Genomic DNA, 27,241 nt, shown 5'->3' with positions numbered 1-27,241 from the left:
TCCGGTGCTATCAGGCTCGAGGCGGCGTTAACAACAACTTCCGTTACATCAAGATCCGGCTTCTACGTTTCATTTGGCTCCCAGTTTCATTCGTCTCCATAACGTTGTAAATACCGCAACATGGCTCCGAAGGGAAAGAAAAAGAGTCCACCGGTGATGAGCCATGAATTCATTATACAAAACCACGCAGATATTGTTGCTGTTATCGCTATGGTGTTTATGCTTGGGCTCATGGTAGAGGTATGTGTCATTTCACTTTCTTTTTCATCGTCTCTAAAACATTAACTAAATATATTTAAACTAATTTAATCAGACTGTTTGCTAGCTATGTCGATATATAATTGAATATATAACAGGTATATATATAACATTTTTTATCAATCTATATATTTATATGTATACAACGTTTAATGATTATTTACCGATTCGAACTAAATATATGGCTCTCAAAATCCAGATGGATTATACAGGTTTTTGTAGGTATACACGAATAATATATTACCTACAGACTAATTGTCGCCATTTTGTAGATACATCAGTAGATGTATTTGATTATAACATTTCGTTGACTCTATGGTGACTATACAAAATAGCCTGTTAAAGATTTTCATTAAGAAGTGTTCTTATTTGTTAGGGCTACTTCTGCTATTCGAATTATCATAGCATATATATTAAATCAAGTACGTTCTATAGTTCTGCGTGATTGTAGTAACCATAAGGTAACGGATTAACCTGTAAAGTATTAGGTTCCAGGAATCTGAAATAACAATTGACTTATTTTTCCAGTTTCTCTTGTTTTGATAAGATAACATGTTTATGTCAATGTTATACATGGGGTTCTGTTTGGGCATTTGTGTATAAGGCGTCTCTTGGGTTTGAATTTGTTTGGCTGTTTTTAGTTAATTGCATGGTGCAATTTTGAAACCTTAAATGTTTAACACAGTAAGATTGGCACCGTGCAATTTGTGGTTTGTACATAATGTCTTACCCAATAGAATTGGTATGAGCATATTCGCCAACAAGTCTGCGTAAGAAAAACTCACTTCTTGAAGAATTTAAAATTTCTTATGTAATTAGCATGTCATAATGACACTGGTTGTCAGGTCATTAGTACTTCTGTTAAGTTCTTGAGTTTCTTTAGCTTTTTTAATATCGATTGCTTTTTTCTAAAATGTTCTTTATGGTATCCTGTCATATCTAGTAATTTCAATGAATTGGAACTTCAGGTTTGTGTTACACTCCAGATTTTGATGTGCTTTCAGTTTCTATTTTTAGACACTAAAAATGAGAAGTTTTGCTAGTTTGGTTTTGATTAAAGTGCAATGTCTTGTTCACTGTTCGTAGTGTATGAAGAACGCAGCACTGCTAAGGTGAATTTTTTATGGAAATTTCAGTTGTTTATATGTGCAAAATATACCTTTTGCGAATCTACTTCCTTATTTATATAGAGTAGTTTATTTCATGGATTCTGACATTATGAAACCCATCCACTGCACAGAAACAATCCTAGAGTAAAATTTATAAACAGATTCAAAACTGTTCAGTTGTTTCTATGCAATTGCTAAACTATATTGCTAAACATATTTCTTAAGTTTAATTCTCATCTAAAATGAGACTTGCAATAGATGGCACAATAAATTACCCGTAGCTATATTAAAAAGAGTTCATTTGTAAGTAAAATAGGAATTAACAATGTTGGTTGGGTTTGATGGTTTCAGTGGAGGCTTGACTAAGCGGTTTATGAAAGTCATTTAACCTCCAGCTCTGTCTGCATATCTTATATTCAGTTGCCAACTATAACTTTCATTTGCGGCGATTGCTTTAGCGTTATCAAGCGACACGTCTTTGGTCTCTGCAAAGGGTTTTATTCACCTCATAGGCTCTATACTTATTTTTAGCTGCTTATCAAACATTGAAGCGAACTAAAATTCATACATAATGATGTTATGCGCAGTTTCAATTTGAAAGATCATTGGATACATGTAACTGCAGCCCAAGTTTGTAGTACGTGTGATTTTTTAGTATATTTACACTGGGATTACATTTTCTGTTTTAGTTTTTGCATCCCCTTGCTTCAAGCTTCATTGCCATTTCTCACAATGTAACTTATGAAGGTGAGTGTATTGCTCGTCTCCCAATTATTTTTCTTAACAAATTACCTTAGCCTTTTATTACTTCGCTCAAAATAGCAAAATAAAACCACGTGCTCTGCCGGTGTAACTCATCTAACTAGTTGTGAATGTTATATTTACAATTCAGTGTGCTGTTCCCTTGGCTCCGCTGTGTTTCATTGAAGTCGGTTACTGAGGTCACAACAAATTATAATAGTACATGTTCCGGAAGGGCCATTGATTGTGTTGGTGTAGCGCTGCAGTTCTCAATCTTTATAGTGCTGTGAACATTGTAATACAATTACTCATGATATGGCGACCTCAACCATAAAATTATTTTGGTTCAAAGGGCTACATAACTGTACTTTTGCTGATGCCATAAGATATAAATTGTAATCATATTGTAATAGTATGATATGCAAGACATATTTTTATAGTTAGAAAATAAACAGCCAAAACTGTATTTAATAAATAAACAATATGTAATTACACTTTGTGCAAAATATATTAAAAATAATTAAACTATATTTTTAGGGTTTTTATTTACTTTTCTATATTGCATATTTACTATATTCATGCTGCACGCTTAACATTCCTTGGTTCGAGATGGATTTTCACAGTTTGTTTCGTATTGAAAATCTTACCTTCAATAGCAAAGGCCATGAAACAATGGAATATTATTAAGGAAAAATTGTGCAGCTTACCGATTACCTCACGATTTGCATACATCACTACATGTATAGACATAACCTCGAATGAAAAGCAAAATAAAACGAAATGCTAACTACTAAGGAACAAAACGGTGTACTTTGACAAGTTTTACATATTAAAATTGACTATAAACCTGATGCCTAAACGGAGCTTACATTGTATTTAAAATTGTTTCTGTCTTTATCCATGGTTGCTGGCTAGATTTGGCTGGTAAATTTCTTTCGTTTCACCAGACTAGTGTTAGTGACACCAGACACAGCCTTCTCCAGATTTTCGCATACCTCAGTTATGATATGAACATTTCTGGAAGAAAAAGCTGCTGATAAGTAATCCTTTTCATTGGTTGTAGAAGTTGGTGCAGATGGGTCTGACCTTGTCCTGTATCGACCTGGGATGAAGGATGTCCTCGCAGTCTTCTTCTACACCCTCATAATGATTTTGGCTCATGCAGTCATTCAAGAATTCATCCTGGATGTAAGCTATGAAAAACATCGGGAAACTTCAGTTGTGATACTTTTTTATGTTATAATGCTGATGATTTGTCACAAGTTGCTCACTGGTTATCAACGTGACAGCTCTTGCACTGGTGCCCTCTATCAGATGTATTGACACTGCTTTTTCTGTCATGCAGTGAGAGAACTAGTGGAGAAATCCTTCGTTAATGCAAATGACTATCCAAGCAGTTTTTTGTTCTGAAGGTGTTCTAAATTCATTTCTAAAGCATTTTGGTCTCCTATAAATGTTTCAACTTTGTTGGAGAGTTTGGTCCGCACAGTTTAGTCGAACTTTAGTAGTTTATGTCTTGTTTTATATTTTAATCATTCAATATTTTGTGTACTTTGTTCAATTTTAGAAGTTCAACAAGAAGCAGAACCTGTCCAAGGCCAAATTTGCCAAGTTCAATGAGTCTGGACAGTTGGCTGCTTTTTATACATTCTCCTTCGTCTTTGCTGGCAGTCTCTTGTGGAATGTAAGTTACTTGCACTTTTGTTGACGGCAAATTCTCTTTTTGTAAATATTTTTAATAAGCCCAAGCGCACAAAAACGTCTACTGATTTACTGTTCTATATGCATTAGAAGTTGCGATTCCATTATTGATAGAACAACTCGCGTATGTACTTCAAGCGCATTAATAGTTAGTCAAAGTTGCCAATTATCAATTGGATTGCGTTGTATGATGATGGCAATATGTTGGGTTGGAAGCATCTATCAAGTCATTCCTATCATTGTTCAAAATTTTTATTTCAACTTCACGAGCCTTTAAAATGTTTTCGTTGTAGGCCTTTAAAAGTGAAGGTAGTTATGCAAAGTTGATCAGTTCATTTTGGACCGGATTTCCAGACAGCCATTTTGCCATGGAGTGGGCACTTAAGCTCTTCTATATTCTTCAAATATCTTACTGGGTTCATGTTTTCCCAGAGCTTTACTTTACCAAAACAAAAAAGGTAAATGGACTTGGAATGTGTGAAAAGTATGCACTTTAAAGGCCGCTATAGAGACAGAGCTTGAATATTTCAAATGTTTGAAAGTATTCACAGTGAACCAAAGGCTTAGATTATATGATACACTAGTGCTATAAGATCTTTATTGATCGTTTCCATATTTTTAACGACTGTAGGCCTAACTAAACTTATATTGAACATTATTGAGGTTTCTAAATTTGAATTGGTCAGCACAAAGTGTTTTGTGACCAGCCTTTACTTGATACCGATTTTAGGGAGATGATTGTCGTTTTCAACACATGATAACTTGGGTTAGCCACTCTAATAATTTTGTATCAGTTTTTTCGTCTTGTGGTAAATCTTTTAAATAATTTATTGGTGCGGGATTAATTGGGTATTGATATTTACGCTTGTAAGTTTTGGCAAATTCAGGTTCGTCGTAATTTGAGCATGCTTAATCGTTATTTTGGAACCGCAAATAAAAATTGCTAAAGATCACAGTTGAGGTAACACAAATATGCAAGAGAGAGTAACTCTAAACTGAGTAAATCAGAATGTTGTTGCAAAGGTATTTGAGAGCATAAATGCAGCTATTCAGCCAATTTAGCACTCAAATGTATGTTATTTTAAAAGCTGCATCACTCATTAAATTGATGCTAATTAGAAGTTAAATGAGAATAGATCTGCATAAGAAAAACCAGTATTATGTCGTTTCTGTAGTCTGTGATATAATGTTGTTATGTTATGTTTGTGTAGCCTGTGATAGAATGTTATTGATAAGCTGACAATCTTTTGGGGTTTTCACTTTTGAATTGTTGAAAAGAAGTGAGCGCACACTAATTTTCAGAAAGAAATAAATTGTTGCTTGACACAGTCTATGGATTTCTACAACTTATGGTTATTATGTATTAACATTGTAATTTGCGTTCACTCATGCTGGTGCTAACACTAGGCAGATTAGAGAATACTAATCAATAGAGGTTTTTATGGCCATCATCTTTTTAATAATATTTCATGATTTTATTTCTAGCTTTGTTGAAATGAAATTGGTAAATTATTGTTACATCTTTGGTTAAAATGCTAGAATATTTAATAAGTAATTATTATTCATTTATATCTTTAATAGTACCTGGTGAGCCATTTTGGCACGTAAAACCATACGCAGAGTGTCATACGCTTCTCATAATACCCACCCATATCAATTGCAGGAAGACATGGCTGCGAAGGTTGAATATGCTTCCCTATACCTCTTAGCCATCATTGCTGGATATGCCATGCAGTAAGTAGAATGTACAATAAGAAAGGTTGTTTATGCTAGCATTTGCGAATGGTTTGACAAAGATAATTATTAGGAGACAGCAGGCCAGCAGGCTGATTCTGTAGAGCTTGAACGGTCCAATCATATCATGTTACAAATGCATGAGAGAATGGTTTTTCTTTTAGTGGTAGTAAGAAGCGTTTAGCTTTCGTGTATGTGTTGAAACTTGGCAGAACACCAGTTTATTGGCATTTTGGTTATTAACTGGTTGTCTTTGGTCATCAGTCAAGTCTCTGAGAAGCATGCACAAAAATTACCAGCTTGCAAAGGTTTTTAAGACATGTAGCACTTCCCCAAAAGCACTACCTTATTCAAACTACCTTTACTGGAAACTATTTTGACACATCACTTGTGAGTCATAGACTGATAACCAAAACCTATATCTTAAATCCTCCACCAATGATTAACATGCTTGTGAACTATGCGGTCAATCTTTGTGCTTTACATTACTCACTGATTTTAAAAAAACCTTGGCCAGGCTCTAACATGCTCAAAAACACCAATATGTTTGTTCTAACTGAATAACAATTTTAGCACTATAAATTAGCATGGAATATATCTTGCAAGTATTATCTTAATGTATTTATTGTACATACTTTAGAGGTGTGTTGGCTCCTTGGCGCGACAATTGATTTGTTTTATTTGCTTGTCCATTTTCATTTTCCATTTGCGTGAGTTGGTAAAACTCATCCAAGTACAAGATGGAAATATTCCAATGATAGTCTTAATTGACTTGAACACAAAAACTTTCTATCCTCCATCAGGTACCTACCAACTATTCAGTTAACGTAATCATTATCTTCTCTGTAACAAACTACAAAGGCATTCAAAGAAGTTACTGTTTCAGTAGTCATTGAACTTGTGACCTTTTAGTCATAAATTGTTGATCTCTATTCAGAGCTACAAAATATTGCTGAGCCACTTCAGTTTTGACAATCATGTAATAATTTCAAATTTTATTATCTCTCAGTTGTAATGGTTATACTGCATACTGTTAGAGTGGGCTGTAAATGCTCTTCTGCTAATTGCAGTTCGAATGGTGCACCCTAAGTATTCGCTCAGTATTCATGAAGAATGAAAAATAATTCCATTTAGATAGGCGTAAATACTCGTCCATTAGTTTTCAACTGATGTAAATGTAGGAGTTACTATTATTCAATACTTAGCAATTTAAGCTATAGTTTAATGCTTCTCATCATTTACCATCGTTCCTCATCAGGTTTCATCAGAGGCGTACTATGGTTGATTTGTTAGTCAGTAAGAAATATTTAAAATGCATTCACAAAAGTGCTCTGCATAGTTATTAACTTATCAGTTGGATCAAAAAATAAGAAATGAATCCGTTATATTTGGTGACGATTGAAGAAAATTCTCACAGCTTCCAATTGTCGAATATTGTTTGCAAGCATATCTCATCAACAGCCTTTGATTTTGTTACAGTTACCACAAGGTATTGCTGGTTCTGCTTGCTATACATTACCTCGTTGAAGGAACATTTCATGTGGCCAGAGTGTTTTACTTTCTTGATTTACAGCATATTGCTCAGGGCGGGTATGTTTGTATTATTTATCTCACTAAACCAGTTATGTCATTGCTGCATAAATTTTGTTCATTGCTCTGTTGATTTTGGCCTTTGCAAATATTTGGTAGGTCATTGTTCATCAAAGTTAATGTATGTGTAGTAGATTCCCCGATGTGTGCTTAACCTTTTAATTGCATTGTCTTCATGCACCTTTTTTGACAGGTTCAAGCTATGGAGCTACCTTTTTGTACTCGTAAGGTTGGCAACTGTTGCGATTGCTGTGCTGACGTTTTGGTTTGGATTTGGACAGGTTCATGAAAATAATCCCTCTTCCAGTACATCGATGGTTGCAAGGTAAGGTTGCAAAAGAATGGCGAGTTGAACCCATATTGCAAAACCAATGGCGAGTTGAAGCCGTACACATGTACAGGGTTTTTGAAAGTGTCATTGGTCAGATATTTCTATCTGATTACATCTTGTAGAGTGACAAGTCTTTCTGCGATTTGCATAATGCAAGCTTGGATGTCATGGAACTTTATAACCTTCCAAATGAAGCGTAAAAGAGATGCGGCAGGAATTCCTCAGCAGAAAAAAGCAATGAAAGGTGAGCTATTTCACTGTCCCCAATATTGCTTCATCTCAGCCATACTGATTCATGATATCACAATTTTTATGACTGTCTATCCCAATCAAGTGAACTTTAGCTGTGAATCGGGTACAACAACACTTCCTGTTTGTGTCAATAACCTTTTGTTGAACTGTAATTAGTGTGTCGACCTGTCGTTAGTCTTCGCTTGATATTCTTCACACTTGGCAGTATTCCTTGGAAGTAGAACACCTGCTACACACACACACTAAAAGCAAGGATTTCCCTGTACTATAAAATGTAAACACAGATTTGGATTTTTTTGGACCTATTTTGCGACTGGTGAAAGAGAGCTTCAAAAGCCAACCAGCCACTTGTGCACACCATTTTTTGTTATTGCAGCAGCAAATGGCAGTCCCTCAACAAAGGGATCAAAGAAAAAGCAATGATGATGGACAGGAAAAGAGAGGAGATGAACATTATCTTAATTAGTATTCAGCTAATATAACCAGTATTGCATGAATGATCTGCATACGTAGCATATAGGTTTAGACCTGTTTTATAGTCAGTCTGATTAATTATTGTTTTTGATTGTCAGAATTTATACAACACATTTTCTGTCCCTTTCTAACAAATGTGTTTCTTACAGTTCGGGCTCATCTTGCACAGCACCTAAAATTAAAATGGTTATAACAAATGGGTATAGCAAATGGGTATAGCAAATGGGTATAACAAATGGGTATAACAAATGGGTATAACAAATGGGTGTAACAAATGGGTATAACAAATGGGTATAACAAATGGGTATAGCAAATGGGTGTAAGACATGAGTTCAGTGGCTAGGCTAAGTTTTAAATGGGATCAGGCAATCTATCATATCAGTCAGTAAATTGAACATTAGTATTAGTGATGGTAACACATATCACATCAAAATGTGGATAAATTGAAAAATTGTGCAGCGGTTCTTACTTGTTTCAGCTGAATTCTCAGTTGTGCAGATATCCGCAAGCAACCCAGAGTGTTCGTCACAATTCTGCTCATCGGTCTCATTTACTAACCCTGCTGGTGCTGTCTTTTCCTCATAGCAGTTTGACCCCTGAGCAGCATATTTATAAGCGATAACTTCAAGATAAAAACACACACTTGCACTCAGGTTGCAAAGGTAACGATTCTCTATTCTTTAATAGGTAGATATTCATATACCGTAAAACCTCTATTTGAATACTACGGCGCTCTATTTCCAACCCTTTTCCTATAGTGGCGGTGAAATAGAGGTGGCGTTCAAATAGAGGCTAGGGTTGTATTTTCCAAATAGCTGATCAGAATTTTGGCAAGATAAATTTAACCTTTCACGGGTGAAGTGAATGTCGCCTATATTTTGTATTTTCCGTCGGGCAGAATAGCATTAACCCTTTTAGATACGAGAAAGCTGGTAACGTATTTACAACTTGTCGTAGATCTCTAAATAAATATGCATTGGGAAACTGAAAAATATCACTACCAGTTGATATACTACATTGCTTGCAATTAATCTGCAATGATATTATTGCTTGCGCCCTGCATTGCAATTTGTTGGAGTTTTCAATTTAGTGCTTTATTTCCTTTTAAATTTGATGGGATATTTTTATTTTGTACCTATGTTACGAAAAAGCTTATTGCACTCATTGATACGTTGGCAACAAAACTGGCTTTTTATGTGCAATAGAAGAGGAGTTATGAGCGTTGATCCATTGTAAGCCAAGTTAAGATGGATGCTGTCAAATAATGTACTATAAATCTGCAAATTTATAAGTTATATAATGATAATCTATCAAATGCTACTAATATAGATTCAGGAACAAGTGACATAAACAAACCATACTTATAATATACACAGAAACAAAGATTGACATTTTTGAAACAAAAATATTTGCACTGTTTGCTCAGCAGGTTGCATTCTGATCATTGCTCTCGTATGGAATCATTTCCTTTTCTCGCTGTTCAATACCTTTCACAATGTCTTCTGACCTCAACTCTTCTGCTGCACTTCTGATTTATTATCGTCCAAACAATTTCTTTAGCAGAGTAAAACATTTCCGCATTGCATTTTGCATAAAAATGATACAATTTTAGTCGCATGGGCGCTTAGCACAACTTTTAACCTAAAACTAGTCGTTTATATCCCGTCATAAATGTTAAACGTTTTTCACATACGTCGAAATATTAAAACCGTGTTAGCAAAGGAACTGCTATTAGCCTGAGACAGTTTGATGATTTATATGCTGCTGCTTTCAAGGTTTTAACGAAAAAAACTAAAAACTTTAAAATTGGAAAACGGACTTCGATACGAACATAAACGACGAAAGAATTAATTGTTATTGATGTAACCGAGTCATTATTAGTACAATTTTGTGGACAGTTTTTTAATTATCACTTGCTATTATGGGTTCGTTAAGATGTCAAAGTGGTGGTAAAATGGAAGTGGCGCTCTATTTTTCAACTCTTCCGCTATAGTGGCGATCAAATAGAGGAGACTTTCAACTAACTGTTGTGCAAGCAGGATTGTAAAGGAGTATCTTATCATGGAATTGTTTCCATTATACAACTCGTGGAGCACCCTCCCAACAAGCCAGTCATTCATGTTCTCAGAGCTGCACCCAGGACAACAGTGTAAAATTGGAGATGAAATGCAAGTCCTATTACTGTACAGGCGGCTAGCTATCTCAGCCCTCAGTGTATTGTTATACCCAATTTGTCTTTTGATTAGTTAGACCACCGATAACCTTTCCCGATATTGAATTGGCAAAGTCTTAGATGCTTACATTTTCTCACCTTGTATTACTAACATTCTCGTGCTAATATGTATAATTTGATAAAACTATTATTCGCAAGAGGTCATATTATTGCCTGGATAATGCTCCAATAATTCATGTTATACCATTTAAGATATTTAAATTGGTGACTGATTCCCAATATGACATCTCACACGCTGGTGTGCTCTCAGGCGTATTTACATAACCTTCCCTTTGACACATACAAAGCTACAGTGAGAGCAGTGCTTGGCGAATGCAAAGACCAAGCATAGTGTCATCAAAAGGTTGGTGTTCTGTCAAAAATTTGGAAACTAATAGTATCAGCTGACAAACACTAATCAAGAATTATACCGACCGTGGGATCTGAAAGTTTTCTCTCTAAGCTTGCATGATAGTGACATCGTGAATCTGAATCGACACCAACTACCACTCTCTCGCATCGTAAGCCATCATCTACAGCTTTGAAACCACATCGCTTAAACAGGGCTTGTTTTGAATCGTTTTCAATGTCTGTGCAACAGTTTCTAAGGAGAATAAGACAATTTTCTTGGGGTATTCTACATGAAATTAGTAAAAAATGAAAAGTGGTCAATAGATTAGTACTGCAAATACTGCAATGGCTGCCAGAAAGGATACGTCTCAGACAGAATTTAGTGAAAGGGAGAGATTTTTCATGGCACTTGGCACTCCTTGCTGAGCAATATTTGGTTCCATGCTTGAAAGCATTTCTGAAACGATTGTGATGACCGATGTCTGTAGATGAGCCACTACCTGCAGCCTTCCTCCTCTCTTGCGACTTCATGTACAGCAGAGCTTCCTTCAATAATTCAATTTTAGAGTATAATTGTGGTTAAAACGGGTGTGGATTATAACAGCGTAAAGAACAAAACACAAATTAGCAATTCACTGTTTCTTTGGACATTTAAAGCAAGAAAGGGTCGAACAACTGTATTAATTTATCATATGTCTATGGAGATGAAGCAATCCAGTGATTGAAAACTACAAAACTAACCCTTCCATAGCGGTGATGATACTTCTTCATGGCTCTGTATTGCTTGTGTGTTTCCTCATCACGTAGAGAGTCGCCAACCTTAGCTATAAATATTCATGTGTTAAGGTAAGTACAGACGACAAGCAATTGCTTGCCAGTCAACAATAAATACTTAAATTCTTCTTGAACAGAGCTCTAACTTCTGAGCAACTTTAAAGGCAGCTTGATACTAACAAAGTTAATGTATTCAAAAAATTGTTACAGAACATATGACGTAGCTTGAAGTAGGAGTTATCTCCTCAGATCATAAATTATAATCACTCATTTCACTTGCTCATGAGTTGCAGCGCAGGTCAATAATAAATGCGCAGGTCAATAATAAATGCGAATCATTATCAGTATAGCCACGTAGCCAATTACCAACTCAACCAATCATGAATAGTTTACGCAAATACAAAGCAATATTGCTACCTCATGTTTATTACCCACGGTTCTTGTGATACTAAAGATAGCCTGAGATTCATCACAGAAACAAATGATCCTACTTCCATTTTAATTTGAGTTGCGCCGTGATGGAACTTACTGTCTAAGTAGGCATTGCCAAGGACTTTAGGTCTAATACATAATGCTGTCTGTCATAACAGGCAGCATTATACTGCCATTGTAATACAGTCAAACCACAACATACTGAATTAATTCAACTGATATTTGCTTGATATGTGGAAACAATGTAATTCCTAATATTTTAAGCATAAACAACAATGATAAATACTTCAAGTACTCATATATGGGATAGAACAAACGCATCATAAAGAACTATGTAAAAACCTAAATTATACGTAAAAAATAAATTAATGATGTAATAATCAATAAATCAGTTTTTGTTGTTACTTTACATTAAAGACACTTTATTGAAGTGTAAGCATAGCAATGCATAGGTACTTCATCAGAGCGACAAAAATACATGGCACGACTCATCATAACTTACATTAGATGTCATTAAAATTTAGCTATTTTAGGTATATTCATTGGATTAAATTTTGGATGTTGAACTTACTTCACATGTCAAGAACAAATTCTTTCAAATTCTAAATCTCAATTTAAAAATTGAAATGCAAAAGTTGATATTTGACTATTTCAAAAATCAGCAAAAGTTAACCATGTCGATTTCTGAGAACCCAGCATGAAAATTCTTTCAATATTACAAAAAACTTATTTATGAAACCTATTTACAAAAGCTCTCCATTTAACTGCAACAGCAATTTAACATACCTTTCCTTTTTCAATTTAAAGTATTGCGTAAGCAGCAATAAAACTGTTTAGTGTGCAGCATTTGAATGCTGCATTGCATAAAAGGCAGACAGAGAAAGACAAAGCCATAAATGGTTTTAATAAACCCAACCATGAAAATCCATTTACAAATTAATTTGTAATATTTTTGTGCTACACCTTTTTTAAGGCAGTCATTTAAATAAACTCGTAAGTATTTTTATTAAATACAAACTGTCATCAACTCCATAATTTTAAAGCAACTTATATAATGCTATCCGTGTGTCACACTTCACTGAGCATGTGGCACAAATAATTATGAATGCAACTAAACCTGTGCAATGAAAATCTTCTACTCCATCTGTTGCCTGCAGATACTCCCTTCTCCGTTCCTTCAGCACATTGTGCAGCCACTTGAACTGCTCTATGTAGAGCGACTGCAGTCGTATAAGTTTGTCTCTTGCGATTCTCGTCACTTCCTCTGCTGTGAACACCTCAGCATATCTACAACCAGGCACAATAGACTAATGCTTTTTATTCACAAACGCATGGTTTATACACCTGGGCAATCGTAATCGTTGGCTTACCGACTGTGGTAGCACTTGCGTGTTACCCATGAGCATCTCAATTCATGTATAGTGGAAGCCGCTTCATGTAATCACGGATAATGTTATCAATCTGTTAATATTATCGGAATTCTGATCCCCCCCCCCCCCCCCCCCCCCCCCCCGAATGTACAATATGCGTTACAAATATCCTGCTTACTGTAATCAGTATATCGGTTATTGTTGTCCATTTTTTCCAATATTATGATTTTAATTTTGTGAAAAAAGAAAGTAACTGCTTCATTTTGCACGTTCAACTGCCTCTATGAGTACCTTATAAATAAATTGAACTGCCTCTATGAATCCCTCATAAATAATTTGAACTGCTTCTATGAGTCCCTTATAAATGATTTGAACTACCTCTATGATTCCCTTATAAATAAATTGAACTGCCTCTATGAGTCCCTCATAAATAATTTGAACTGCTTCTATGAGTCCCTTATAAATGATTTGAACTACCTCTATGAGTCCCTTATAAATTATTTGAACTGCCTCTATAAGTCCCTTATAAATGATTTGAACTGCCTCTATGAGTCCCTTATAAATGATTTGCTGCAAAAAGTTATCAAGCAGACAAAGCTGGACAATTTCCTAAATAGATCAAAATTGTGACAAAATAATAGGCCAATTTCTAAAAATTATTGCGGGAGAGTTTTAGAAAGATTTGTTAACTCTGCGACCCGTAATTAATGTTTTTTGGTAAAGAAATGAGGGCGAGCTGTTATAATAGCTTGTCGGCTGAATGAACAAAATACACAAGCTGCTACAATAGAGAACAATTGTTGCTAAAAAAAACTAAGTAACATGACACAAAACAAGTTCAGGAGTGGACGGCGGTGGACAATAACCTCCATGTGGCTGCAAACATAGTGGAAGCCGCTTCATGTAATCACGGATAATGTTATCAATCTGTTAATATTATCGGAATTCTTCTTCCTTATAAATAAATTGAACTGCCTCTATGAGTCCCTTATAAATTATTTGAACTGCCTCTATGAGTCCCTTATAAATGATTTGAACTGCCTCTATGAGTCCCTTATAAATGATTTGAACTGCCTCTATGAGTCCTTTTTAAATAATTTGAACTGTCACTATGAGTCCCTTATAAATGATTTGAACTGCCTCTATAAGTCCCTTATAAAGGATTTAAGCTGCCTCTATGAATCCCTTATAAATGATTTGAACTACTTCTATGAGTCCCTTATAAATGATTTGAACTGCTTCTATGAGTCCCTTATAAATTATTTGAACTGCCTCTATAAGTCCCTTATAAATTATTTGAACTGCCTCTATGAGTCCCTTATAAATGATTTGCTGCAAAAAGTTATCAAGCAGACAAAGCTGGACAATTTCCTAAATAGATCATGTCCTGTGTCTGTTGTAAGTTTTGTTGCTTACTAGATGAATGCTAGGCATTGCATGGATATTAAAAACAGCTTATAAACAGTTGCAGGTAATGTAGTTACCTGCCCTTGCCATTTGCCTGGCACAATGCCAAAGACTAATTTGAGTACGCTACTATCCGTATTGCTAATCTTACCAATGAGCCGTGAGAGCAAGCTTTAGTCACGTTGCGTAACGCAGAATGCTGTGCCTATTTTAACGGACATAACGGCTCATATCACCTCAGAATGCGATGCATTTCGTGTAGCTTAATTGGTAAGATATTTGCTTGGCGAATGGAAGGTTCTGAGATCAAATCCAGATGAAATGGATATTTCATTCCTAAATTTTAATAGCTATAGCTGGACAAACCAAAACACACACAAACTTTGAGATTTATATATATATAGATTAAATACATTAATTCTTTTATTTAAATGGTTATTAAATACGTCGTTTATTTGTTTACTTTAGCGACACCTAATGAACGATAAAATGAAAATTTCATTGTTTTGGTTAACATTATCAATCGGCTATATTCATAATTTTTTGGTGCTAACAAAAGTGATCACATTGAGCGGAGTCCACTGTATATTGTTTTAAGGATATCTAAGCAAGTTTTGAATTGTGTTTTTACAATATGAATCACGAAATACATTCTGATCTTAGTTAATCACATTACCATAAACCATAATGCATATTAATACGGATTGAGAAGCTTTAGGGGATAATTTCCTACTTGAATATGTCCTCATTTTCGCTGTCTATACTTTCTGAGTCAGAGTCTGGCTGCCAGAGCATGCCATCTGAAGGATAGCTTCGCTCCTCTATGTCGGAGTTGTCTGAGCTCGCGAGTTCTGCAAGCAATGGCCAGTTAATTAGCACTTGATAATCCAGTCCCTAATACATGCCTTTGATGTCCCTTGTTAAAAATCAGAGCCTTGAAACATTCCTGTGTAGCTACTACTTTTATCCATACTAGTTTGCTTGCCAGTCCCGTGCACAGTGAGAGACCGTCATGAGTAATGCGTATGATCATTCCAAGAAATGGTAGTGACCGAGTGGTGTAGTGGAAATGTGCTTGCCTTTAAATCTGATGCCCAGGTTTGATTCCCGTGCGAGGCAATCTATTTTTCTAAACACTTTTAACAGGACTTCGGACAGATGAAAGGACACGGCTCTTATTATAGCAAAGATTTTTTGTTTGGAAGAAATTGGATAACAGCAACCTACATGTGCATAGAGTTTACCACGGCAACTCACCTAATTTAGCTATCAATATTCCTACAGGTCTTAAGCTAATGTTCAGAGATTATGGGTACATTTCACAATTTAGGAGTCTCAGCACATGCAAACAGAGTATCCAACAAGTTTGGTCATTGCTAACATTCAACTGCCAAGGCCCGAATGCATTTTTATACCAAAGTGATAGAGCTACGTTGAATTTTAGAAATCCCAGTTCGCAAAAGATCCTCTCTCATTACATTATCAAACAAGCAAATCAGCGTAAAAATTGGCACATTAACCAGTCAGCTTTCAAGCTAGATAATTTCAAAAATCAACAAAGAATGTGCGCAACTCACAACAAGAAATTAAATTTTTTTTCAAATTGTCGAAGCGATTGAAAAAACCTGCCATGAAGTGACATAAAATGATTTGTGGTTTATGAGTTGAAAGGGAAAATCAACTGATGTGCTATATGAGGTCTGATCCAGAAGTTCCCGGAATGGAGTTGTATTCTCGTGCATATTTGCATGATGGAAAAACCCATTGCAGGGTTGGCTGGGAAACACCTCTGGAGTGTTGTCAAAAAATTTTAGGTTGCTATGACAATGCGTTCTCATGTGAGCTGATGATATGACAAGGTCTGTCCGGTGCTTCCGTCGAGTTTTTAACAAATTTATCGTCATGTCTAATCAATCGGAACAGCGTATTTGCATTAAGTTTTGTGCGAAACTAGGGAAAACAAGTACTCAGACAGTTGAAATGTTAACTATTGCTTTTGGAGATGCTGGTCTAAAGAAAACACAAATTTTTGAGTGGTACAAACGTTTTTGTGAAGGTAGAGACAGCACTGAAGATGACGCGAGGTCTGGCAGAACAGCGTCGGCAAGAACCTGCTCGTAAATTGACAGTGTGAGGTCACTAGTTATGCCAGATCGACATTTAACCATTAGAGATATCTGGAGAGACTAGACTTAGTTTTAGAACTGTTTAAAAAATTTCAACTGACAATTTAAACAATTTTTTAACAATTTAAACGAGCTGCAGCGAAGTTCGTGCCAAGCTTGCTAACTGATGACCAAAACGAGCTCAGGATGCACGCTTGCAACGATTTTAAGGAAGCTTTCAGGTATGATCAAAACTTTATTTCAAAGGTCGTAATATCCTTGTTTTCCCTAATTTCACCCAAAATTTAATGCAAATGGCTATTCTGGTTTATTAGACATGACGATAAAAAAAATTTTTATTCGACGAAAGCACCTGACAGACCTTGACATATCGTCGGCTCACATGAGAACGCGTTGTTATAGCAGCTTGAAATTTTGTGACAACACTCCAGAGGTGTTTCCCAGCCAACCCTGCAATGGGTTTTTCTATCGTGCGAATATGCACGAGAATACAACTCCATTCCGGGAACTTTTGGATCAGACCTTGTACTATTCACGGATTATCAGTAAATGTACTAACCAGCTAATAAAGATTGCCCAGTATCAGCTAAAACACTTGGCGCAGAACCTTCTTCAACATAATCACCCAACTCCCTCAGCACTGATTGACAAGTTAAGGAAAGGCAAGACTTCCGCTTCTTAGCAGCAGCGCGCCTCGCTCGGTTAATTCTTGTTGTGTGTTGAAGACAAAGACTACTACAATAACATGGGCTAGCAATGGTTAGCACACAGATAGTAGAAATTATAATATATGAACTATAACAGAGATAGTAGTAATTATAATATATGAACTATAACAGAGATAGCAGTAATCCCACGACCAAACACGAGCGAAGCGATTGGTTTGGGAGATTTATGATAAATGCACATGTGCACACAACCCCCGAAAATTATTCATTAACGGCCGTTGCAAACCCTTGTTCCGAAATCTCAACAAATTTAACCATTTTTGTGTAGAGTCGTATAAATATAATAACGATTCAAAACACATATAAACCTAATTAAATATGTTACCAAGTCTTTGAAAGGTTACCGCAAGACCCTAAAACTAACCCATCTGATCGGATTATACATAAATAGACAGATTAATTTGGCCAAAGATTGCGATAAAAACTTGACAAGCTTGTTCTAATCAAATTTAAGACCGGCCAACGAAACGTCAATAAGGCCGTGCGACAAATAGTAGAACTAGTAAGTCGTGCGCATTTCATGAGAAAACGTGCACATTTCACCAGTCTATAGCATTGTCTAATTGCCAAAGGTTTCTGTAATTAACATAAAAGTACTGAAAATTTATCGTTTCTTTTTTGCCGATGTTATTATTCGAATTACTTGATTTTATAAAAAAATTATTATAATATTTAATTATAAGAATAATCGTTAGAATTTACAACATCGAAGTATATAATGATTGCATTGTCTAATTGCAGAAGGTTTCTTTAATTAACGTAGACAGTTTGAGGCGTAGACCGATTTACAGGTACGAAAGTGTAGTACACAGTTTATCAGCCTATGTTTTTTGTCCAATTACCGAAGGTAATAGGAACATTAGCCAGATTTCTTTACATCTTATCCACAAGCTATGGCCAAACTACAATGCCCCCTTGTGACAAGAATATTTCTTCATTTTACTCCAGTTTACAAAAATCTTCTATACGCGTTAATGCTAATGCTTGCTTTCTGTTACATATCGCTGTCAAAACCATTCTACATTCAAAAAAACCAACTTTCAACTTTCCAACACAACTTTCAAACTGTGTATATTACACGGCAGCTTGCCTTTTTACTTTTAATATTGCATTTCAGAGATATAATAAATATATTTCATTATTGCTGTTGTTAGTTAAATTACGTACAGTAGGTTAGGCCTACAGCTTGAATTAATGTTTATTTTATTGTTGTAAAACATAGGTTTGAGATAGTAGTAGATTAGGTCTGATTTTTATACAACCTTTTGTTTTGCATAATTGACCTTTTGAATTTCATTTCAAAACAACTTGACAACTATCATGGACATACAACCTCCCAGAACACCATGTCGTCACACTGGCCGTCATCTTGTCTTTGTCTATGTCTTTAGCAACTAAAGAATTCTACTTTTGTAGAATTCTGACCTTTTGTAACTACTTTTTCAACAGCCAGCAGTACCCTCTCTTTTTTCCATGATCACTTTGGTCGTGGGCTGTATGACATGGGAATTTCTAGTTATAATATATGAACTATAATAATATATATATATATATATGAAGTATATAAATGAACTATATAATATATGAAGTATAGCATAGCTACTAGAAATATAGAAGCAATAGTAATTATAACTTGAGATCCACAATATTATTTTTGCAATGTTCCTATGAAGAGATTTATTTAAAGGCCTGAATTTATTGCACTGTCGCTGCGCATACCGACATTCTAGTCGTTTTTGCAATTCTGGTACTTGAAAGTATAACATGTCAAAAAATAAAACATGCGATCTTTGATGAACAGAAAATTGGAATAAATATTATTATTGATTTTCAAAAGGAAATAGCAAGATAAGTTAAACAGTTGCTAATCTGATGTAGAAGTGAACCCAACTCTCCCCAATCCATTAAGCCAGGGCCTACTAGTTGATTTGACCTTTAAACCTTTGTCATACTCTATTCTGTTCAGATCATCCACATTCCAGATGTAATTGCTACACTGGACCATGTGTGTCTCAAGTCTGTATTCATCAAGCATTGTCAATCCTTTTTTCAATGTGCCAAAACTGTGATTATAAACTCATGATCCTCAAATTAGAATACATATTATGTGCTGGATGCATCATCATGGCACGAAAATCTTACCCTTCGCTTTTGCAAGGATTTAGTGTAGCCTGAACACATCTTCTACCAGTCTTAGCCGATACATATCCACATTGCAGAAATGGACTTTCTTTATCCTCCAGTATGTGATTTTTGCACAGTTGGTAGCCATCTACAGGGACTTTATTGCACTGTCGCTGCGCATACCGACATTCTAGTCGTTTTTGTGATCCTGGTTCCATGGTGCTTTCAATACCAGCCTACATATGGACAATAAAAAAGCAAGACTGTAGTGTGGAAGCAAATCAAAATTATATCCATAGTAAACCATTGTAACGCAAATAGCCGTAAAGTATGACGCAAACACCTTCCAATATGATATGGGCTTATGCTGATATGGGTTGGTTGTGCATTAATAAGGAGCAAAATTATTCTAATATGAGATGGGTTTATAATAATTTGAGACATGGCTTATATTAATATAACACTATACTAATATGAGACGGACATACATAGATTAGCAGTCAAATTTGGACTTATGATCAGTAAACATGCGAATGTTATAACATATGATAGAAAATGTGTACAAATATCTGACTGACATACGAACTAGTGTTACAGCAGAGCACCATGACCAGAGCCGGTGATACTGACCTCACTGTCACCAGCAAAGCTGGGCCGAGGCTCCCTATCAAAAGAGGAGGCTCGGTCACCATGAACCGGTTTAGCCAACCGAGAAAAAGCAAAGGAAAAATGGCGGTGCCTACCATAATGCCTCGATATAAGGAAAACCATCACGATCGTTACAGCGAAGTCGTACTGCACACACGCTCTCTGCATGCATGCTCATTTGTTGTACGGTGACATACATTCATATCTATATATATTGCTCAAATACATATTATGGTGGCTAACACTCGGCGTGTTTATGGTTGGACTGTTTTGTGGAGAGTTGAGGAACATGCAGTTTCCTTTACACTGGTGGCAGCAGTAGGGTCAGGAACTCAGCTCTACAAGACCTAGTCTAGAGACGAGAGTCATCCCTAAACCCTAGCGGGCTGTGCGTAGGAACCAGCAACACCATACCCCGGTGGTTGGCAAGCACTCGTTCGAGTAACCTGTAAAAAGGAATTTTTTTGAACTCGGTAGGCCGTGTTGCTGGAGCAAGCTGCTCTGGAGTTTACGGAGCTTTTCTAGAAGCATTATGGATGGCCAACTCTCAAGGAGTGTGAACAGAAGAATAAACTGGCTGGCAGAGATCCTTGAGAGACTGGTGTTGGTACCCCAGGCCCAAGCCCCGGCCGACCAGTTTAAGGCGCTTCAGTACTCAGGATCCGGAGATGTCAAATACTCTATAAGCCAGTTTCAAGAAGTTTCCAAAGCTAATACTTGGACGGAAGAAGCCAGGCTGTTGCACCTTCGTAAGGCTTTAAATGAAGAGGCAGAGAACTGCGGACGAGCCGACTGCGTAGAAGCCATCTTTGACGCGCTTCGAGCGAGATTTGGCTTCTCGCTTAGGCAGGTCGGGGCAAGCTGAACACCCTGAGGCAAGCCGCAGCTATGTCCCTCCTGGAGATCATTTGCCAAGTACAGTGACTGTTCCGGGTGGCATATGAAGACCTGCCTGCTGCGCACATGCTCTTTGCATGCATGCTCATATTTTGTACAGTGACATACATGCATATTTATATATATAGCTCAAACATATATTGTGGTGGCTAACACTCGGTGTGTTTATTGTTGGGCTGTTTTGTAGAGAGTAAAGGAACGGGCAATTTCCTTAATGCTATTTCATGTTTTTGCTTAGATATATGTAAAGAATGCTCATATATATAACTCATTTCTAAAATACGCCATCAAAGATTTCATAAACATTGTGGATTGGTAATTCAATGTATTAATGCATGCAGTTTTGTCTTCATTTGATTTGGTGCCAAAGGTGTACAAATAATGTTAAATATGGGCTGTAGTAAAATTGCGTAAAATTTACGAAAAAGACTTTCCACCACTAAAGCTGAAGGACAACTTTTTATTAAATGTTGGTGGCATAGAGAAAAGTCGAAGAAAGTACGGGAGCAAAAGCTAAAACTATACTAGTGAGTCAATCAGGGCTTATTTATCCAACTAAAGAATTCAAATTATGTGTTTCAACGCCCAACGAAGACTAAGACGCTTGCTGGAATAAATACAGGCTAAAATGCGCCCGCTAAAAGAATTATAAGGCACTCGCTACCTTGTTACTAACGAGCAAAAAATCCTCTAAAATTCAAGAAAGAATATTTGTTAATTCTTTGTTTTATTATTAACTCTTTTCCCATATTAGTTAATGCATTACAAAAATGTAGCACAATGTTTACATGATGTACTTGTAAATAGCGTTTTTTTTTAAATAACTGCCATTTTGACCTACAAATTTCAACTACTCGTAACCACCAATCATATGTTGAGTTTGCTTCTGCTCGCTTATATAAACTGTTTTTTCTGCATCTGAGAAGCAGTTGGAATCTGGTTAGTATGTGAGACATGCTATACTACTATAATCAATTCTAGTATAACACATCTTATTTTATAACTTAGACAGCTTAGATCAAAGGGTTGCGCTGGCATATACACGCAGTTTGCTGTGATATATAGAGTCTGAATTGTCAGTTCTTGCTAGGGTTGCACTGATATATGCAGTCTGATATCGGCTGTGATATATAGAGGCTGTATTATCAGCTCTTGCTAGAGTTGCACTGATATATGCAATCTGCTATCGGCTGTGATATATAGAGTCTGTATTATCGGCTCTAGCTAGAGTTGCACTGATATATGCAGTCTGCTATCGGCTGTGATATATAGTCTGTATGACCACCTCTTGCTAGAGTTGCACTGATATATGCAGTATGTTATCGCGGTGATATATTGAGTCTGTATTATCGGCTCTAGCTAGAGTTGCAGTGATATATGCAGCCTGCTCTCGGCTGTGATATATAGAGTATGTATTATCGGCTCTCGCTGGGGTTGTTCTTGTATATACACAGTCTCTTATCGGCTGTGATATAGAGTCTGATTTCTCGACTCCTGTTGGGGTTGCACTAATATGATATTTCGTGGCTGTGACATAGAGTCTGTGTTGTCGGCTCTTGCTAGAGTTGCATTGGTATATCCACAGTCTGCTATCGGCTGTGGGATAACGAGTCTATATTAACAGCCCTTACACTAGTAATGTCGAAGTGTGATTAATTATTGAACGTGCCATAGCTATCATAACCGAGTATCAGTTCCTGGTTAACCTGGTTTGGGGGTAGCCCTGATTTTACTCCAGGGTTCAGATTCTTCGCGTTTTTATAGTATTCAAGTCAAATAGTTCCAAAGTGACAAAAGTGAGTGGTAGTAGCGACGAAAAAATGTACAATGCTTATTTATGGAGTACAGCTAAATTTATCTAGTGATAATAATAATAGTGCTAATTATGCCAATAGTCGAATAGAAGGTGCGCATAATTCGGTATGACCAAATAAACGGGTTATTAAGAGTACACTTGAACTGAAGCAGATTTATAACAGTGAGTGTGTTCAATATCTATTAGAATTGCTATCACATCAAATATGGACGTCTGCATTTTCATAACATGCAAACTCGGTTTTCGTTCAAGTAATTGACAGCATACCCGCAAACAGGTGTAATTGACGCAAGGGAAGGCACGATAATATCAAATATGATCGCTGGTTGTAATGGGATAAGACAAAAAAGCTTTTTCGAAAAAATATAAGAACAGTATTATGTGCACAGTATTATATGTACATTACACGGATAACTCAGGTTATATTAGACGGGCGAGCTAGTGATTGGAATTTTTGCGTAACAGCTTGCAAAATATGACGCACCCGTTTATATTAACAACTTTTTCTAAATTATACTTGTTAGAAATTTGTTAATTTTAATATTTTAATTTAATAAAAAATACTCAAAGTGAAAAATATTTTTGTGTGTAACAATGTTTTGCAATGCTTCAAGTTATAAAGCATGAGCATCTCGTACGAAAGGTACGTGTAGAGACGCATACATTCCTGTACTCTTGTTTTAGGTTTTGAAGCTATTTGTAAAAAAAATTTTGGGTACATTTTGGAGTGTCTGTCCGTTTGTCTTTACAGTAAATGGCGGGTTCAGTGTCGTGGTTGTTTAAAAAAGAACAACTTAGTCATACGCCTAGCATTAGGAATGGATACACTGAAGAAAAAGAATCTACAGTTAGACAACAAGCTGCCAACTTAATTCAGACAATGGGACAAAAAATGCATTTGTATCCTTTACGTTCTACCGTCATGTAGATTGTTTGAATGTAGTTTTTATTCACGGAAATCGGGCATCAATTGGTTCAATGTCACAATATGCCTTTTCTAGACATGTCATACTTGGTACTACGTCGTCAAAGTTTTTTTTATAGATTTTGGATTATTGTGGTACGTTACGATTAAGTCAACGTTTTTAAAAACTTGCCGCACAACCATCGTGTTATTGTTTGCGCTTATTCGTCGTTGTTTGTTTGTAGTTTCATTATCAAAAAACTGTTGGAATTGAGATTTTCATTGCGCAGAAAGGATAGATTTTGTAAATATTCTCCTTAATTTGCAAATGATCGGCAAAGCTGTAATATGATAGCTTAACGGCGTCCTATATTCGTATGAATGCATTCAAATTGCATTGTAGTTGACTCATCAGTTGTCTCTGAAGCGATTGCTATGTAATGTCAGGATAGCTCTGTTGCAATGTGGTTTGCCTTAACAATTGGGTTCAGAAGCCAGCTATGTATTAATACAGCAATTGTATACATGCATAGATTTTACATGCTCCAGTCACTCCAGAGGTTTCCCTACAAAGTACGTTGCATTTTACGCTTGGCAATATATTTAGATAAGCATCAATAAAAAAAACATTAATGACATGCTCAAAAAATTCATTATTCTGGTTATTAGTTGATTGCATTTCTCTACTCACTGAAGATTTTTGTTACCACCACTCTTATGTTACATGTCCAGGCTACTTGATGTCTAATATAATTGATGGAAGTGATGTTTTATTTTTAGTAAAAGCTGCATAATGCCATTATTACAATGTACTCACAGTGATATGATAAGTATTTTGTGATAATAATTTTGTAGAAAATGGCTTCAGCCTTCATATTTTTGGCTGCCAAAGTAGAGGAGCAACCTAAAAAGATAGAATATGTCATCAAAACTTATTGCTATATACACAATAGAAGCGAAGATGGTCGACCAATAGAGGTGGATGTTAGAAGTCAAGTAGGTCTTATGCTCACAGAACTTGTTACCAAACACTGGCAGGATATGTAGCTTTACTAGTTATATTTTGGCTTCTGGCTTTGCTGTGACTCAGGGATAGCCTTCCATTGCTAGATTATCATATAGTTTACTCACACATTTTAAATTTCACCTCTTTCATTTTTTTTATTTTCAAGTTCATATATCTTTGTAAGCTGTAACTGTTGTAAACTGCGTGAAGGAGAGCTTCGTACATGTTTCAATTTACAACGTTTTGAGAAACTTTGGATGTCAGATGTTGGTGTTGAAAATTACATCATGTGTCAAGACAAATATATGCTCAAATTCAAAAAAAAATTGTGCGGTGATTGTAAGTCGCCATTTAACTGTACTTGTTCCTCCCACAGAATGGTCAGAAAAATCTTCGATGAGATCCTCTTTGGCTAACGGTTCTAAAAACCCAACCTTTTTAACTGTGTTGTCTTGCTGCTTATGTTTGTTTTATCATACAATGTGAAAAACAAGCAAATATTTGACTCTAACCAAGGTAATTTCCAGCACAAGTTTTTCAGATCATAGCAGTTTTAGCAATCAAGGAAAACAGCCTATGTATCAAATTGAAAAAAAATTCATAGTGCATAATAAGTGGAAACAACCGGAGTAGTTTAATCTTGAGTTTCAATTACTGTACTTCTCTATCCACATTTCCACCTTTGTACCAAGCATCACCAACACCACTGAGCCTACACTTTTGTTCGTCTGTCTCCAATAAATTACCTATAAATAACGTTTTATTGATTATTCTATAAAATATTATTTTACAATTTCTATAAGGTATTCAATTTATCGCTGTCTGATGGACTGCAGCATTTAAGACACTAACATAAGTTTTGGGCTTGTAACAAAATTCACATTACAGATATTTGGTATCAAAAGATTCGCCATGTCTTACTCTGTTGTGTTGTGGGTACAAAATATATGAAAATGTGATTACAAGCTCTTAAAAGCTCAAAAACGAACAGTTAATCGCCGCCATCACGAAACTGTCGTAGATTAGAATCTCTTTACAAAACAGCTCAAATGGGACATAACTGAACAAGATGGCTTCCGTTTACACTTTCATGCAACCTCATTCGTCGTAATATTTTCACAAATATACTTCAAGCATTCAATAAAACCATGTCTATTGTTCTTACGCGTCTATTTCATTATCTTTATAATGCTGTCATTTTGAGCACTCATATCTCAAAACTCATTGTAAAAATTCGTTTAATTTTTTAATCTTAGCCTGAAGAAGTGCATATCAATCCTCTGATAAACATGACAAGCCTGTTGGTCACCTGGAATAGTCGAAAGATGTGGCAGAAATTATTCGAGCTGTTTGGCAGGAAGTATGGGTCACATGATCAGATTACGACTAGACGATTAAACCAAGCCGAAACAAAACTGTAAAGTAGCGAGCATCTGTATTTGATACGGGCTTTCCGGTAAAACCCGAAGTGTGTCATAAACTAGTGCTACGAAAAGTTTATTATTGAACCTTTTATAGGTCTTTCAATTCGCGTGAGAACATCACGTGTCAAAACAATAACCAAATAGATTACTACGTCAGAGAAATAAACGGATTCCAATCTATGGCGGTTTCGTGATGACGGCGATTAACTGTTCATTTTTAAGAGCTTGTAATCACATTTCCACATATTTTGCACCTACAACACAGCAGAGTAAGACATGGTGAATCTTTTGATACCAAATAATTGTAATGTGAATTTTGTTGCAAGTCAATCTTTAAAACAATCCCTTCCAATTCATGTCATGAACTTGAAAGTATTTTTGTTAAGGGTATTTTCATCATTAACGTATACCCTAGGACACTTATGTATTCGCGGCATCTAATTTTCGCGGCAACATCCTCTCGCGAAAATTTCATGAGCGAAACTAACCTATCATAACGAACGAGCAAGAATGCGAAATTAAATGGCTTTGTTCATTGACATTCATAATAAAATCGTCATATTAGAAATGCAGGCAATTTTTGTGTGTGGTTGGCTCATTGGGCAATTTTTGCTAAACTCAATATAGCTAATACACCGACTGAGCAGCATGGCAAAACAAATTAAGATAATAAGTTTTTTGGAAAAGCCTAGACAAATGAGGAAGATGATGATATTAGTTTAGTCATTGAATTTGTAACTGATGAGGATGACAGTCTGGTAGGGAAAGTCATAAAATTGAATAATAATTATTGTGGTGATGAATTTTATTACCAACCAAAAGCAATAACAAC

The 27,241-nt window shown here is 35.9% G+C and overlaps 3 protein-coding genes across 3 annotated transcripts in view; 2 read left to right on the top strand and 1 right to left on the bottom strand.

Annotated features, from left to right (window-relative positions):
• Positions 1–54: 54 nt before the first annotated feature.
• On the top strand, positions 55–8,312 carry LOC137407810 (translocating chain-associated membrane protein 1-like 1). Its single transcript, XM_068094192.1, has 10 exons — positions 55–240; positions 2,057–2,114; positions 3,172–3,296; positions 3,676–3,792; positions 4,103–4,267; positions 5,473–5,543; positions 7,023–7,133; positions 7,327–7,458; positions 7,587–7,708; positions 8,093–8,312. The coding sequence occupies exons 1-10, from the start codon at positions 121–123 to the stop codon at positions 8,137–8,139; spliced, it is 1,068 nt and encodes a 355-aa protein (XP_067950293.1). The 5' UTR covers positions 55–120; the 3' UTR covers positions 8,140–8,312.
• LOC137407773 (KAT8 regulatory NSL complex subunit 2-like) lies at positions 8,065–23,362 on the bottom strand. The gene is made up of 10 exons (XM_068094157.1): positions 23,343–23,362; positions 19,733–19,950; positions 17,422–17,597; positions 15,470–15,587; positions 13,077–13,246; positions 11,495–11,577; positions 11,119–11,299; positions 10,838–10,992; positions 8,660–8,786; positions 8,065–8,362 (listed from the first exon to the last, which is right to left on the bottom strand). Exons 2-10 carry the CDS (start codon positions 19,930–19,932, stop codon positions 8,334–8,336), a joined length of 1,239 nt encoding a protein of 412 aa, XP_067950258.1. The 5' UTR covers positions 19,933–19,950; positions 23,343–23,362; the 3' UTR covers positions 8,065–8,333.
• Positions 23,363–23,824: 462 nt separating this feature from the next.
• Positions 23,825–27,241, top strand: part of LOC137407767 (cyclin-T2-like) — a 32,839-nt gene continuing 29,422 nt past the window's right edge. Inside the window, exons 1-3 of the mRNA XM_068094150.1 lie at positions 23,825–23,975; positions 24,471–24,552; positions 24,835–24,975. Of these exons, the coding sequence (XP_067950251.1) occupies positions 23,830–23,975; positions 24,471–24,552; positions 24,835–24,975 (369 nt within the window). The 5' untranslated portion in view covers positions 23,825–23,829. The remainder of the gene's footprint in view (positions 23,976–24,470; positions 24,553–24,834; positions 24,976–27,241) is intronic.

Source organism: Watersipora subatra, chromosome 1 (assembly GCF_963576615.1).
Source record: "Watersipora subatra chromosome 1, tzWatSuba1.1, whole genome shotgun sequence".
Lineage (NCBI taxonomy): Eukaryota > Metazoa > Bryozoa > Gymnolaemata > Cheilostomatida > Watersiporidae > Watersipora > Watersipora subatra.
Note: the sequence above shows the minus strand (reverse complement) of the source record. Positions and strands in the feature narration are given on the sequence as shown.

Bases quoted from the DNA above. Each gene is read 5' to 3' on its own strand.
- LOC137407810 (XM_068094192.1), top strand. From the start codon at position 121: ATGGCTCCGAAGGGAAAGAAAAAGAGTCCACCGGTGATGAGCCATGAA. The intron at 2,115-3,171 runs GTGAGTGTATTG...CATTGGTTGTAG, and splicing joins TCACAATGTAACTTATGAAG to AAGTTGGTGCAGATGGGTCT. The intron at 3,793-4,102 runs GTAAGTTACTTG...TTTTCGTTGTAG, and splicing joins CTGGCAGTCTCTTGTGGAAT to GCCTTTAAAAGTGAAGGTAG.
- LOC137407773 (XM_068094157.1), bottom strand. From the start codon at position 19,932: ATGGAACCAGGATCACAAAAACGACTAGAATGTCGGTATGCGCAGCGA. The intron at 17,598-19,732 runs GTAAGATTTTCG...ATGTTATTGTAG, and splicing joins AATCCTTGCAAAAGCGAAGG to TAGTCTTTGTCTTCAACACA. The intron at 8,787-10,837 runs GTCGGTATAATT...TATGCTGCTCAG, and splicing joins GAAAACTTTCAGATCCCACG to GGGTCAAACTGCTATGAGGA.